Raw genomic sequence first — 17,391 nt, forward strand, 5'->3', positions numbered from 1 at the left:
TGTGTTTGGAAACAGAAATCGATGATCCCTCATGTTGTTGCACATTGCATCATGGAGCTGGGGTTTTTTTTTCACCACTGTGGTAGATAAAAGAGCCCAAATGGCAAATAGAAGCTTGCCTCTTCAAATCTCAATGCACAATGTCAAAAATAGCAGACACAGCAAAAAGGTGACAAAAACAGATTGTACATTTATTCAAATCAGCTGCCACCGTTCTGGGAAATCTGCCAGAAACCCAGCGTTATGAAGAACGTATCACTACAGTATCCACTGGATAATATTAGTTTATTGCTTTAGGTGTGCTGTTAAAACTAGGAGAAATGTGCAAAGTGAAGATTGGTAACGGCATTTAGAGTGACACAAAAATGACAAATTGGTGCAACGTTGATAGTGAAAATTAGAGGTCAGGAAAATTATTCCGGGAATTGACAGATGGCATTCGTCAATGATACAGGTGACAACCGATCATAAATTATCACCTTCTGTCACACGGCTGTGCTAATTCACACAATTAACATATATACAGCAAACACTGCAAACAAGGATGAAGCAGCGAATGAAACGATGAACTTAAAAACAAACATGAAACCATAACCATGAAAATGCTCCTATGATAAGAAATGGATTTAATCCATGGTTGTGACTATCTTTTAAACACCAAATCTAAAATATTCATTAAATTAAATTAAAAAATGATGGACAAATGTAATATTGGTTGTTATTGGTATCAGTTTTTTCCACAAATGTGGAAAAACCAGGATTGGTGTCAATTATAATTGTAATTGTGTAACTGATAATGAATTACAATTATGGCATAATTATAATCGTAATTTTTTAAAAATCTGTTGCTGTCATAATCATAATTAAATTGGATTTGAGTTTAGATAATTTACATTGCAATTGTCATGAAAATTCTATAAAAAATGTATATTATAATTTAACGCAAAACTGGGGAACCATGCTACAGTTCTGTGTGTACACATATGTAGTTAATTATTAAAATATGTTTCATATCAAGCTTTCCAACCTTTTACCATTAAAAAATTAAATCTCGGGGTACACTGACACAAAAAGACACTCCACATTGATTAGGAAGCCGAACAAGGTAAGGAAAGAAAATAAATAAATGTAATATATTTGCTTTTAATGTACTTTACAGCTGATTGAGGACCTGTTATCATAAGATAACACAAGAGGAAGGTTAACTTTTTTTGTGTTATTTATTTCAGGCTCAGTAATTAATTGTAATTGAATTTCAGTAATTGAAAATGTATTAAAAAATCATTGTAATTGACTTTCTATGGACCAAAAAATATGCTGGTCACTGTAATCATAATTGAAATGTAATTGAGCATGGGTAATTGAAAACATAATTGTAACTGAAAACTGTGATTGACCCCAACCCTGGGAAAAACTGAGACGTGATGCTCTGCCTCAAGCTTGTGTTACTGAATTGACTTTGTTTATGGTGTTACAGTGCTGGAAAAGAAAAGTGTCCAGAGGAATTACAGCATGACGTATCAGAATCTATTAAAAATATCTTTTTAACCAATATTCTGTGTGCTAAAGCGATGTTTGTATGCGTTGTTGGTTGGTAGACAGTATTTATGATGTTTTAGTCATTTTACACTGCATTGCTGTTCCTTCTTTTGTACATGTTTAACTAGCTAAAGGGCTAACCGCTAAGCTCACGCTAACTTGCTAGCTCATGCTAACTTGCTAGCTCGCAAGCAATCCTAATCAATCAGCATGTACAGTATGCTACAAACTATATCACAAATGTTAGAGAGGTAGGTTAATGTTTTTTTACCTCAAGCTTGTGTTACTGAATTGACTTTGTTTATGGTGTTACAGTGCGAGAAAAGAAAAGTGTTGGTGTTTCCAGAGGAACCACAGCAAACACCTGTGATGTATCACAATCTATTAAAAATAGCTTTTTAACCTCTATTCTGTGTGCTAAAGCAATGTTTGTATGTGTTGTTAGTTGGTAGACAGAATTTATGATGTGTTTCAGTCATTTTACGCTGTAGTCTACATTGTTGTTCCTTCTTTTGTACATGTTTAGCTAGCTGAAGGGCTACCACTGAGCTCATGCTAACTTGCTAGCTCGCAAGCAATCCTAATCAATCTGCATGTACAGTATGCTACAAACTATATCACAAATGTTAGAGAGGTAAGTTAATGTTTTTTGCACAATATTGAAAGGTTATTTTTTTTTGTTATGATTTTGTATTATTTTTTTTTGTGAATTGTTATTTTCACAGTAAACATCATCAAAGACCAGTTATTACAACTGTTTAAATGTTTAGATAATTATTCTGAATGACTAATGAGGCTGAGACAGCTGTTGTTTGAGACACCATTTAATTAGCTATTGATGTTAGCTATAATATATATATATATATATTTTATCGTGCACGTAGTGTAATATATCCAGTGGGGCATGACATTAAGTAGGCTAAACCTGTCATTTCCAATGAGATAAATATATTATGTGACCTAAAATTGGGTTGGGGGGAGGGGGTCTGTGAATAAATTGATAAAGATAAATATTGGATATCAACAAAAATGCTAATATCGAACATCTCAACCAAACATTTTACTAAAAAAAACCTCTTTGAGTTCAATGTTATATTTATTTATTCATTTATTTATGCGTTTGTTAATATTTATGTAATTTATTGTTGTTATTTGACAGGGACAAATGCATGTCACATTGCTTCATAAGATATACAAAGTAGATGCCATGGATACAGATTTCTAACCCCCTGACCCCTGATAGGCTTCCAAATTTAAAACAAAACTGTGTCATTTTGGCCGGAAACACATCATAACAAAGCTGTTTTTCAATCAATTGCCATTTTCTCTGACTTTTTTTTTTACCACACAGTGTACAATCTTGAAATATTGTATTTCACAGCCTTTTTCTTTTCTGTCCACATACTCACATGATAAGAAGATCGATGCTCTCGATCGAGCGGTTTGGTCACAAACATCTTTCCATGCACAGGGTCAATGTTGAACACCTCATTAGGAGGTTGGTCCGCCCCCACCCCGGTGATGCTGTATCTGATGGAGATGTCCTGGTCCTGGTCTGACCGGATCTGCAAAAAAAAACATGAAATATGATCACTTATTGTAAAATAATTTCAATTACTATTATTATGGTTGTGGGACAGAGAGAACTGTAATTTTGAATCTCTACAGGCCGTGTACATGTGGTTGATTTGACAATAAAGACGACTTTTACTTTGACTAAAAAACATCATGTCACCGTGGCCAGTGAGGGGTGTAGGAGAGCCCGCTGTTCCACAAATAGATAAGCATATGAAATTATGGAAAGGGTACTTATGATATGAAGAGGGGGTACACATGATATAACAAAAAATGTGAAGGGGGTACACGTGATTAAAAAGATTGGAAACCACTATTAGTCAATTGTGAGTGAGTAAATTCACCCTCAGTTAAACTCAAGGCTCTAGTTCAATGCACACGATGCACACATGGAAAAATGTTTTAAAAAGCTTGAGTGCTCGCTCCGAAACAGGCATGTGCTTAAGTTCAGCTGTCTGTTACCAATAGACAACTAATGGGAGCATTAAGTGCACTGCCAGGACCTGTGATTTAGCATGAAGCGATGGATAATTGGAACTAATTTGGGAAGTAATTTAACTCATTGCCCAAATTGAGGCAAAACCTCCTTATTTTTATCCATTAACAAGCTGACAACACACAAAATCAGCTGCTCTATCAACGTAAGTCCATCATGGACTCTTGGGTATGCAGTAATGCTGTCACACACACATGTGCACACACACACACACGGCCAACGCTGTTCTTCTAATCAATGACTATTTCACTGGAAAGTCTGAGTGCACTCGATGAGTAAGCCTGTTCCAAGTTGTCTCCATTTTTCACCACTCAAGGAACCAATTTAAGCACACTTTTGACACACCAGGAATTCTGCCCTGCTGTGAAAATAGCTGCAGCAACTAACAAGGACAAGGGAAGGACATATTAGGCAGGTGTCATCTTGACTCTTCATAGTGTCAAAGAAAAAAACAAAAAACCCAACCTTTTCACCATCGCTGAAACAGTTATTATGACGGTTTCCCTTCTCCAGAGAATGACCGTTTTCATCAGCTTTCTGTTTAGGGAATACAGGTAATATCTGTTCTTAAATTAAATAACTGACCAGTTGACGCCTACGGAAGAGGATTAGGGCCAGTTTTGATGGAGAAAATAATTTTGGGCAAATCAAGAATAAAGTTGAAATGTTGAGAATAAAGTTGAAATATAATGTCAAGATTAAAGTTGAAAAGATGAGATTTAAGTCAAAATTTTGAAATTAAACTCAAAATACAATATTGTGATAAAAGTCGAAGGTCTCCTCAGATATAACTTAATTAAAGTCAAATCTACGTCTCCATCAAAACTGGCCCTAATCTGTTTCCGTACAGCGTCAGCTCTACCAAACTTCACTGATTTTTCCTTCTGAACAGATTAAGTTTTTGGTAATATCTCTTCAAAGTCCAAAAATCCTAAAAGATAATCTTTTTGTTATTAAACCCAACTTCGAAGTATAATTTAACACATTCATCGATACATGGCATTTCGTAGACGGCCACAATCTGCTGTTTGTTGTCATATGGTGAATTGGCCCTCGTCAGCTTCCGTAGATTTGACTTTATGAGCAAACCTTCAACTTTTCTCACAATATTGTACTTTGAAGTCATTCTTTTAAATTCGACTTTAATCTCGACTTTATTCTTGATTTGGCCAAAATAATTTTCTCCATCAAAACTGGCCCTAATCTGTTTCCGTAGCTCCACAATAGCCACAGACTGGACCGAGTGCTCCACCTCTTCCCAACTTGAAGGGTATGTTGCAGACTTCTCAGTGGTCTGATGCTGACAGCTAGGGTTAAATTAACGAGCTTCAGGCATCGACTGCCATGACTTCAAAGAAACTGCAGCTGTTAAACTCCAAACTAGCAAAAAAAAAAATCAAGCTAGTTTCATTGAACATTCAACTTACGGTCTTTACACTCCCATTTGAAAAAAGCAAAATCCTAACTGTCGCACAGAGGCTCCTTTACCTCTCCTCTGCTGTCACATTAGTAAATACAAGAAATTATCACACACATCCTGCAGCCAAACGCCCCCCGCTGCCCCTCCCACATGCAGAAGGCCCTTTCTCCTCCCTTTCCCACATGTCCACACCTCCCCTTTTCCTGTCAATTCTACGCACACTCTCTCCTATCACTTGGAGTCTCAGTATGGACAGAAGCCATGCATGAAAAATTAAATTACTTCAATCCACTGACGTTGGTGCACCAATCCTCACCAGTTAGAGCAATGCTTCTCCGAGTGTGTGGCGTGCCAAACAGGAGGGGCACGACAAAGGGCATTTTCATATTCATGGCAATCTTCTAAAATGCTTTTCTCATTGAAAATAAATATCATTAACACCAAACAAAATAACTACACACTAAGAAAGTAATAATGAATAGCCTAAAAATGAAACAGAAATGAAAAGAGCATTAATTAATTAGACTGCGTTAGATATGCGACTGGGAACATATATAACCAAAGTGAAAAAAAAATGATTGAGGTTGGCATGTAAAGTTGGAGCGGAATCATAAACAAACTTTCAATACCTGATATTGAAAAAAAAAAAAAAAAAAAAGTTATTTTTTGTTTTCTTAAGCTTTTTGTCACAGATTGCAAACAATGTTTCCTTATTACCTTTATTTTTGACTACTGCACTTTAACCTGTGTTTTTTTAATGCCGGTAATTAGTTTAATCTAGTTTTTGAGTTTTGATTTATTTATGAAATATGTCACTTGCATTATGGAACATGATGTTAATTTATTCCTTGTTAGTTGATTTCATACATGCACTGACATTATTTTTTTGTTTTCTTAAGCTAAGGGGGGGGGTTGTTGTAAAGCCCAAGTCAGTGTTACATCCATTTTAACCTCGTCAGATTTATGGCTGCACCTAACTTGACAGTTGTTGTTCTAATCAAGTGTTTCTCAAATGGGGGTACTAGAGGGGGTACTTAAAAGTGGAAAATTAACAAATAAAACCCTGAAAAATATGGAGATTTAAAAATGTGTTTTGTTTAAAAATTATAATCATAATAACGATGATGGAAATGATCTTGATTAGAACATGAAATGAAAATAGGAGCTATTGGTCCCATAATAAGTGGGAGATGACCAGAAATGATTAAAAAAAAAAAAATCATAAATATATATATATATATATATATATATATATATATATATATATATATATATATATGTATGTCTATGAAAGAGGCTTTAAATACAGTTTCTTTCCACTTATTAAGTTAGATTTTTTATAGTGTGTTTTATTACTCATTCATTCCATCATAGTTGTTTTTATTGTATTCTGAGCAAAATGCCATTGGACAAAGCGGTAGTTGGATTTTAGGATTTGAGACACAAACGTTTGAGAACCACAGCTATAATCTAAGACAAGGATGACATTTTGTGTGCATGATATAAAACACATGTTAATAGAATATGTTTTATTATCAGAAGATTTTGCATTCATCTTTTTGTTTTGTTTCTTAAAAAAGTCCACACTTGCAAAAAAAAAAAACAGTCTGGAAAGTCTTTAAATTAAAGCCCTTTAAATTGAACAAATGAATGAGTTCCTGTAATTTTCCATCTGTATGTTAGCCGAGCAATTGATCTGACCTGACCTCAATGAAGCTAAATGTGCTCCTGCAGCCCTAAACACAGTTCATCCTCGGTACTTTTTGTGCTGCTCATGTTTTCCATGGTAATTGTTTGCAATAAAACAAATCAAATGTGTTTCAAAGCATCAAATTTATGCCTAAAATGGGAGGTCATCCAAAATGGTTTATTATAAGGTTTTTGACAGAAATACTGGCTTTCCAACTGCTAGTTTTGCTATCACACTATCAAGTACCGACGTTCCTAAGCCAGGGAGAACCATTGACGAGGAATAAAAGAAGCAGATTGAGCAATTACCCCAGAAATATTGTATATATAAGTAAATGGTTGAGCCATCATTTTTATTTTTTACTTGAATATTTCAGAGCAGATTCAAGAGCACTCAGAGCGCTAACGCCTGCCATTGGCCAAATATTCACATTGTCAGATATTCACAGTTATCTGGATCAGTGATCCTGATCATGAAACCATGATCATTCACACTTTAAAGGCTTGGAAGAAATGTATATCCCCATTAATAACCATACAGTAGGTCCAACTGGACGGGCATTGGGTACACTCACACTGAAATTTACAATCCGGATACAATTAAACTTGGTGGAGTACGCCAAGAACCAAAACAATGTGAGTCAAATTTCATAAAAATGGGTCAATTATGAACCAAGATATGAATTTTTGAGATTTCGAGCAGGATTTTTCAATTTTTGAAACTCATCCAGAATCAGTATACTGATTCGGATCCCCTTCAATCTTATGGTAAAATTTTGTCAAAATCTGTTTAGTGCCATACTTTTGATGTAACAAACTAAGTAACAAATCAATAAATAAACGCCCTGTGAAAATATTACCTCCATTGCGTAGGTAATTAGGATTTTTCAAGAGACATAAAAATTTCATAATGTTATCTATTATTCAAGTAACACACCAACTCAAGGGACAGGGCCCAAATGTGGCCCTTCAGAGCATCAAATTTGGCCCACAGGAGAAGGTAAAAATGACACACAAAACATTATTTAGTGCATAATTGACCAAATAATTCATTTGTAGATATCTTAGTCCCTCAAATTTCTAATTTATTTTCAATAAAACTCCCCATTTTCTGGGGCACTTAGTTTTCCTGTAATCATATCACATGATGGCAGTATTTGTTTGAAAATCTGAAATTGTTGAAAAAAACTCAAATTTTTTCTGAAATCATAAATTTTTTCTCAAACTATTGTTATTGTAGTGTAAGTACACCCCCAGGTTTTTGCTGATTCGCCACTCGGGGGAAATTCAAAAAAATGTCTTGATTATGGCCATTGCTCCTAGAGTAGTTAAGACACGCCCAGTCACAGCAGCCCCGCCCCGAAGGCGCTGCACAGTTCCACATGAAGCTGTCAGTAAATACTCACTGAGTGGGGCTAGGATCAATTAATTTATACCAAACTATATGTGTATTCAGCAGAAAAAAAGTGGTTTTAGTGTGTACTTACACTTTAAAAACTGAATATTCTCATAGAGAATTTCACATTAATATCTTGAGCAGCTCTCACAGTTATGTAGCCATTTTAACATTAAAAAAATAAGCCCAGCACGAGAACACCCAGAGGTTCCTATTACTGTAAAACACTTTTTTTTCTTTTCAGAAAAGTGTCTTCCTCTGGTTCCCATCTTGCAACACTAATATCTTGCAAGAATGAAGGAGTGAGGGCAAACACCGAGAGCCATGACTATCACTTAGCGGCAGAAAACTAGAAGCGCTCTAAATGACCTATTTGTCGACGGATCAAAGCAATTCCCTTCATTACTGACAACTTGTCTGCTTCTTAAAGAGATCTTATCACCGAGCTTAGCTCCCTTCTGCCAGGCAGAACTGAATCAAATGAGAAATTATCATGCTAGCAGGTCTTTGGGGAAAACAGAGAAGAGAAGCTGAAAAGAGGGGAATTAACAAAACAGAAATGCAGCTCTACCACGGTAGTTAGTAAGTAGAAAAATGATAGTATGATGATCATTTTTTATAGTAAACTGCCAAAAAACTGGATATTTAGATGTTTTATAAATATCCAGTTTTAAGGACTAGATGTTTTAGAGCATCTTGGAATTAGTTTCAAGCTAGGAAATTAAACATTTGACATTAGCAAATTATTGCAAAAAGATATCTAAAGATAAGTAGTGGCCTTGTGGACAAAGACAGTATAACCAGAGCAATATTTTTCCTAATATTACCAAACATTGAATTAATCAGATTACAATGAAATTGCGTCAGCAAATCTTCAGTCGATTCATGGGATCGATAGGAACGCTTCTGAACAAGGGCTCTTTCTAAATGTATTTAATTTCCTTTGGGTTTAATAAAGGACCTTTATCTTATCTCAACTCAGATCAATATCTAGAGGAGACTGCAATACCTTCAAAGCATATCATCAAAGGATTGAGCTCCCCATCAACTTTTAAAGTTGGAATACTCAAGCTTCTCGTTCAAGTTCAAAAGCGTGTGTTAATAAGAATGGGGGTGAATGATTTTGTGGAAGTGAATGGCTATCTCAGCAACTTGGCAATACAACGGACTGGTATTCTGTCTGAGGTATAACCCACCTTTCACTTGTGAGCTACGATAGGCACCAGCAGACCCCAGAGACCCAGTACAGGATAGATTAAGTAGAAAAAAAGAATTAATGACTTATTAATACATAGGAGTTCAAAAATCTGTAACTAGAATATTTGCAAAATGCAAGCAACGGACCACTAACCTAGCATTTACATTAACTAGCATTAGCATTAACATTTGCTTATCAATAGCTAGCATTAGCATAATGTTAACATTTGCCAAACAACAACATTAATCTAACATTAGCACAAACCTTGCATTAGCATCAACCTAATGCTAGCATTAACATAACATTGGCATTAGCCTAAGATTAGCATTTGCCCAACAATGGCATTCGCCTAGCAATAGCATTAATCTAGCATTGCCATTAACCTAGCATTGCCATTAACCTAGCATTACCATTAGCCTAACCTAAAATTAGCATAACGCTAGCATAAACCTAACAATGGCATTAACTTAGCATTAGCATTAACCTAACAATGGCATTAACTTAGCATTAGCATTAATCTAGCATAAGTATTAACCTATTATTACCACTAACCTAGCATTAACATCAACTAGCATTAACATTAGCATTAACTTATCATTAGCTATCATTAGCCTAACATTAACATTTGCTAAATAATAACATGAATCTAACATTAGCACAAACCTTGGATCAACCTAATGTTAGCATTAACATATCATTGACATTAGCCTAATATTAGCATTTGCCCAACAATGGAATTCGCCTAGCATTAGCATTAATCTAGCATTGCCATTAACCTAGCATTACCATTAGCTTTACCTAAAATTAGCATAACGCTAGCATTAACCTAACAATGGCATTAATTTAGCATTAGCATTAACCTAACAAAGGCATTAACTTAGCATTAGCATTAATCTAGCATAAGTATTAACCTATTATTACCACTAACCTAGCATTAACATCAACTAGCATTAGCATTAACATTAGCATAACTTATCATTAGCTAGCAATAGCCTAACATTAACATTTGCTAAATAATAACATGAATCTAACATTAGCACTAACCTTGGATCAACCTAATGTTAGCATTAACATATCATTGACATTAGTCTAATATTAGCATTTGCCTAACAATGGCATTTGCCTAGCATTAGCATTAACCTGACAATTGCAATAATTTTGTATCAGCATTATTCTAGCATAAGTATTAGCCTATTATTACCACTAACCTAGCATTAGCATTAACCTAGCATTAGCATCAGCCTTGCATTGGCATTATTCTAGCATTAGCTTAGCATTAACCTAACAATTGGAATTCACTTTAACATTCACCATTAATACAGGAGGATAAAAGAGCTTCTTAAAATAGTAACAGGTCTGTGAGAGATAGAATTATTGGTGGTTTATAGGTGCCAAATACTTATTTTATGCAATAATTTACAAATGCATTCTTTAAAAATCATACAATGTGAATTCCTGGGAAAACTTGCACAATCAGTGGCTGCCGCCAAACACTTTTTGCCCCATTGTATAACTGAACTATACGGGATCCCAACATGCTATACGAGGCTGTTGTTATTGTTGGTTTGAGTGGCTGAATAATCAAGCTGATTATCCTGTAGATATCACAGATTAATCAACATTGATCAATTGCCCGACCAATTTGACAGTACGGTAAATACACTGTGATTATCATTGTTCTTAGTTCATATATCAGCGAATACTTTGAATATAAGCTTTTTTAAACCCTTAACATGGGTATCGGCGTTGGCCCCAAAACTAGCCATATCGATTGGTTGGGCTCTACCTAAAACTTTATACCGAGCTGTTAGATAAACTATCATTAACTATAACTTTGGTCATGTACAGTATATCCTTTATATATTATGCATCTCTGATCTACTTGTTCATTAGGAACACAAAAAGACAGTTCTTGAATTTGTCCACAAAAGTAAAATGTGAAGTTTGTGCCACCTTTCAAACAATAAAAATCATAATTCTTTTGTATTGTACACCAAATAACGAGTGAACCAGAACTATTTCTAACTTTCTAAAAGCCGACCTCAACAATAAAAGTACATTTACTGGAAGTCTTATGCTGTGTTCACACCGGACGCGTCACAAAATGTTTGCGCGACCAGATTACATGCAAAGTCAATGGAGTAGATGCGGTAAGAGGCAAACTCTTCTCCTGTTGGGCGACGCGGTCTAATCCAGGCGTTAGGCTGAAATTGAAGTTATTGTTTTACTTTGAAATTTCATCTTCTTTAGTGTATCCTATTTGAGGCTATTCTTACCTTCCAATTGTCTTCTTTTTTGTGTAGCACTAGCTCTCTCTTTATTGCCCTCTTTTAAAACTTTGTTATATTGTATTTGAGCGTGTGATTGTTTGCATCCTTTGAGGTAAGTCAGACATTGCCTGAAACCATCACATAGCAGTCGGAGAGTCTTGTTGAGTGTGTTGCGGCTTCTTTTTGCTTCTAGGTGTTTGAAGTTCAGATTGAGGCAGTGGTTGGCCTCACTGTTATGTGTGATAACGGAGTGTACCTAAACTCTACAGCGTCATTCGTTTGCCTCAACAGTCGAGCTTTTTCCTCATCCCACGCAACTCTCACCACGGCAGATTAAGAGAGAGGCGTTGGGAGTAAACAAGGGAACATGGAGAGGCTCTGGGTCGCTGTACACAATGGGAAAAAAAACATCCATGTATTAACAAAACAATGGATAATTAAGCATAATTATTTCACAGCCTCACCTCACCTCTACTTACCAAAAAAAATGAGCCCCCGGACAGTGACAGTACAAGAAAGGTGACAGCTTCACTAAATTTGATTAAATATAATTTTCACCCTCATGAATATTTGTTTAAACTAATATAAATGTTGTATTTCCTGTAAATAAATATATATACATATATATATATTTATACATATATTTGTTATTCTCTTTCTTTGCGAGTCCACAGTTTCTAGCTTTCCAAGTGTATATCTATCTTTCTGTCTTTAAAAAATAAAATAAAAATACTTTTAAACATTCAAGTGACTGATTTTAGCATAACATCAAATTATATTTAAAGCTGCTGTAGATCATATTGTTTTTTTTATCAGATAAAGACAAAGTGTGGATCTCATAGATAGGGCTGGGCGATATATCAATGTTCAAGATAAATCGACTTTTCTATTTTGGCAATTTAGGAAATTGCGGTAGCGGTTTTTGCACATATACTGGTCTACGATGCACTGGCACGCCTTGGGATGTGGGATAAAACTCATACTGGGCTTAACTTTAGACACGTTAATCCCAAATACCTGCTTTAGGTATTACCACTCACTCCTTCCCCCTGTCCACAGCCACCAACTTTTTAGCTAAGCTTCACACTTGTCACTATACTGGCTTGATTGCACAACATAATAAGCAGAATACAACTTCACATCTCACTGTAAAATAATCTATTCTTCCCCACCACCTTGAGTCTCTCCTCCCTGAGAAACAGAGAACAATAGTCAGCAATTCAAGTTCACTTCAGTTATTTTTTACTGTCAGTATTTGGTGGGAGCAACTGAAGGCGGTGACCAAAACAAAAAAACTTATCGGAGCGCTTATATTGGAGATTTTGGACGCAGTCTGATAAAATTTGATATTCGTTTTCTGGCTGATATTGGACCAATATCCGATATCAATATCAAATCGGGACACCCCTAATTCAGGATAATGTCACATGTTTCATTAATCACATCATTTGTAAAACTGCAACTCTTCCCTTGTAATCTTTGCTCTCTAATACGACGATTTTAATTTACAAACGATCACCAAAGAAAAACTGTGATCTATTACAAAATGGTTAAACTGAACCAGTTACGAGGTCATGGGTCAGGCTGAATGAAACACTGCATGACAAAAGACTGGCGTGTGGCGTCATATTAATCAGATAAGCTAACTTAGGCAAAACTGATGGAGTTATTACTGATTAAAAATTGAAGAACGCGTAATTAAGTTTGTTCAGGATAGAAATCAGGAGGGGACCAGACACAATAGTGCACAATAATTTAATACATTGTTATGGCTGGACAGCACAAACAAATACGATACGCACGGCGCTCCAAAAAGTTGTCTCCAAAAACAATGTGGGACACAGAACTTCCCAAACCACTTTGTGTTTAGTTAATTAAAAGCTTCAGCTTCAAACGCCGAAGGTTCAGAAGAAAATTCCTTTCAACATGAGTCGTCTTTGCAGCTTCAGGCATTGTATCACCCAGACAGCTTCAAACGATTTATGGTCTGCCGCTGAAACTCCCTTTGAATATATAACTCTGTTTTGGAAAATGATAATACATTTTTACAGTAAACATAATTAAAAAAGTGCAAACACAACCACAAAGCTTAAACAGTCTATCTGTCAATCAACAGAGGAGCCATATTTTCTGTAAAAGTACAGAGTTAAATATATAAATAAAAAAAACTATTGGAACTGTATTAGTTTTAAACAATTTAAATTATTTTATATTTATTAAGTATTATTATAATTATTGATACTACACTTTTCTCTTTATTTTTTGTCCTTTGTTTCAAATTCGCTTTTTTTGTTGTTGTTTTTTGTGGCATCCAGTGTGGTGAAAAAATAGACATTTTATTGTGCAGGGAAACATGTTTCTTTACTGTGCACATGATAATAAACACTTTGAATCTTGAATTCAACTCTGTAGAATTAGGGTGAATTGCAATTGTTATCGCGATTACAATTATGACATCATTAAAATTGTAGCACAAAAACATACTGCTGTTGTAATCATAATTGAGCTCAGATCATTGACTTTGTAATTGTAATAGTAATGAAAATTCTTTAAAAACTGTCAATTACAATTTAATCAAACACAATACTGAGGAGGAACCATGTTACAGTTCTATGGCTTAGACATACGTAGTTAACAAATATTAAAATAAGTTTTCCTACAACCTGTCACTTCTCTTGAGGATCATTTTACCATTTCTAAAAAAATAAAATAAGATCTGTCTTTCTGACAGAAAAAAGGCTCAAACGCCCACACCAAAAATATTATTACCAATATTTTCATGGATCAGAAAGTCTAACAAAGTAACCAAGAGCTTAAAAATATATTGGATGATTGATATTATTTTTTAGTGTATTTTACAGCTGATTTAAAGGTAGGGTAGGTGATTTTTAAAAGCTAGCATGATTTTGAATGTAGCCTCCCCGACGGCTCCGCCTTAACCCCCCCTCCCTTATTTATTAAAGGCTCAGTAATTATGATTCATTTAATTTAAACTTTAGGAACTGAGAATGTAATTGTAAACGACTTTCAAGTGAAAAAAAAATATTGTAAATTTTAATGTATTCGGGAAAAAATGCTGGTCACCGTAATCATAATTGGGTTGTAATTGAACATGGATAATTGTAATTGAAAAATGTAATTGCACAGTATTTCCTGTGTAAAAACTAATTCTGAATCAGAGTTTTTCTTTTCTTTTCTTTTTTTCTTTTCCTAATCCATTTTTTAAGATTATGAATCGATTCATTATTGTGGATGATTAGAATCACGATTCTTATGTGGATCAAATTTCCCCCCCACCCCTATTAGTAACACATTAAACACATTTTTTGTTATATACATTTTCACTACAGGTACCCTTTAATCTTAGTCAAGTGCAAAATATTGCAATCAAAGCGTGCCACTCGTGGAGAGAAAGAACGAGGCGATACTACCATAAATATAAAGCTCAAGCCTGTCATGAACGTGTCACATCTGTGTGCTGCTGTGTTGTTGGCGCACAAACACAGTGCATTGGTTGAGGTTGCAGTGAAACAGTAGAAAGAGGTTGTCACACATAGACAGCCAAGTCACAATATACCCCTGAAAAAGCTGAAAGCCAGTCGTTATACAAGGGAAAAGCTCAACAAACAAGGAGCACAAAATGGATTAAGTACAACAGAGAATAGAAAACTGAAGCACGCACCAAGAAGAAGAAGAAGAAGAAGAAGAAGAAGAAGAAGAAGAAGAAGAAGAAGAAGAAGAAGAAGAAGAAGAAGAAGAAGAAGAAGAAGAAGAAGAAGAAGAAGAAGAAGAAGAAGAAGAAGAAGAAGAAGAAGAAGAAGAAGAAGAAGAAGAAGAAGAAGAAGAAGAAGAAGAAGAAGAAGAAGAAGAAGAAACAAGAGAAAAGTTTTTAGGTGTCACTGCGTTTCACATGCACACACTGCTCTGCCAACAGAAAAAGGAAGAAAGAGTGTGCCCATGAAACACACTTTTGATGTTAAGCATTGTATGTTTTCAAAAGGCAGTAGAGGACTAATGTTGAGCATCTCCATCTTAAGTCAGGCTTTAAAAAAAAAAACACTCTTCAACATAAAACACAAGCTGGTTATCATTTTGTAGTCATTCATTTCAAAGAAGGGGAGCCAGCAGGAACGTGACGTGGATGACAGAGTGATTTCAGGAACACCAGTCTCTGCTGATGAAGTGGGAGACAATGGGCCAGAATGAACATTTGTAGTAATATAAGTGAGTAGACCGTCACAATGCTGTTAGTCCTGTCTCAGGTGTCATAGTAGATGGATTCTGGTAATATTCAGGCTACAAAATGTTCACTGGTGGCCTCTCTGTGTCTGATGATTTTCCTGAATATATATAAGAAACAATCGTCTCATTTTGCATCCATGGTTTCTTCACCTAAATGCACAATAGAGAGAAAACTGCGGCCACTAGAGGCGAAAAACAAGATTGCGGTGTATAAAAGTGCTCATTTCATTGAAAATGGGGCACCAGCGGACGCGTTTCATTACCCAGAGTCCAAATATGTGGTTTGTTTTTGGCTAGGGGGGTGAATTGCTCCCCGCAGGGTCGGGTTTATGCTAATAATGGCTCCGTTTCGTAACGCGGCTATGATTTCTGACCTGCCCATTAAATCCTGAACACATAAATTTGCAACACAGTTTGTGAAGCCTCGCTCCACAATTACATTCTAAATGGTTAAATGACTTTGTACATGTTTTAAGGAATACATTTATGACCTATTTAATGTGTTCAGAAGAACATGTCAGAATTTGCTTTCAGGGACTTTAAGAGCAGTTTTGTTATTATATTGTTGGAAAATCTATATCTTAAGCTGAGAAACTGTGTGTTTTGATCATAGCATACCATCATTTAAAGTCTTAGCAAACCATGCTAATAGCAGTGCGACTAATTACAGAGCAAACTCCAATTGCTTTGAAATTCAGTGCCCTGCAAAGATGGAATGTTCCTGTCGAGATATACTGGTGCATTGACGGAATGCGTCGCCTGTGATGTAACACAACAAAACACTACATAACAATAGGAGGGTAAAAGCCCACTTAAGTCATTTTAACGATGCTATATATTTCTATAGATAATCTTGCGTAGATGTGATTCAAAGTAATAATGAACCATTGAATTCTAAAAGTGTTGCTGCTGCTACAAAAATGAGTTTCCTGATGTTGAAAGAATATTAATAAAAGACTTTGAGGCCCAGCGTTAACGAACAATTGACGGATCAGAAATTTCAACATCCAAGAAAAATTGTGTTGTATTTAAACATTTTTTTTTTCATCAGATATGCACATAGTTTAGACCACATAGACCAATGAATCAAAGATCCAGTGTAAACACTCATTGTGGGAAAAGTTTCGCAGATGACATAGTGGAGTTCCGCAGACAGATGAAGAGAAATGTTTTTTACTTTATTCTAACTGACTAACTTGTGTTTGCTCCAAAAACCTTGCCAAAGTGACTTCCCAACACATTTCTGTTTTTTTCACAGACTGAAATTTACGGCAAAACAATGACGGATAATTATTTTGGGCTTGGAAAGATCCAAATCTGGCCGAAATTGAATATCTCATCACAAGCAATCCAATCCAAGGAACAAACTGAATTGGACTCCACGTCCCATTTTTCCAAAAACGTCATCAAGCGTTTACAGTGTTTAACTGTGCCCTTAACTAGTGCCTATTTTGGTATAAACTGGTATAATGTGCATTGATTTTGTAAAGTAAAGTAACCCAGTGAGAACATCTGCTTTTTAAATGGTGTAAGTGCAAAAAAATGGGACAAGGAAATCTGCATCTG

At 35.4% G+C, this 17,391-nt stretch overlaps 1 protein-coding gene across 2 annotated transcripts in view; it reads right to left on the minus strand.

Moving 5' to 3' along the window:
* Positions 1-17,391, minus strand: part of LOC114466795 (cadherin-4-like) — a 393,955-nt gene that overhangs the window by 62,494 nt on the left and 314,070 nt on the right. For both annotated transcript variants that reach the window (XM_028452546.1, XM_028452545.1), the window contains one exon: positions 2,949-3,104. In XM_028452546.1, coding sequence (XP_028308347.1) covers positions 2,949-3,104 — 156 coding nt within the window. The remainder of the gene's footprint in view (positions 1-2,948; positions 3,105-17,391) is intronic.

The sequence above is a fragment of the Gouania willdenowi genome, chromosome 7 (assembly GCF_900634775.1).
Source record: "Gouania willdenowi chromosome 7, fGouWil2.1, whole genome shotgun sequence".
In the NCBI taxonomy this organism is placed as follows: domain Eukaryota; kingdom Metazoa; phylum Chordata; class Actinopteri; order Blenniiformes; family Gobiesocidae; genus Gouania; species Gouania willdenowi.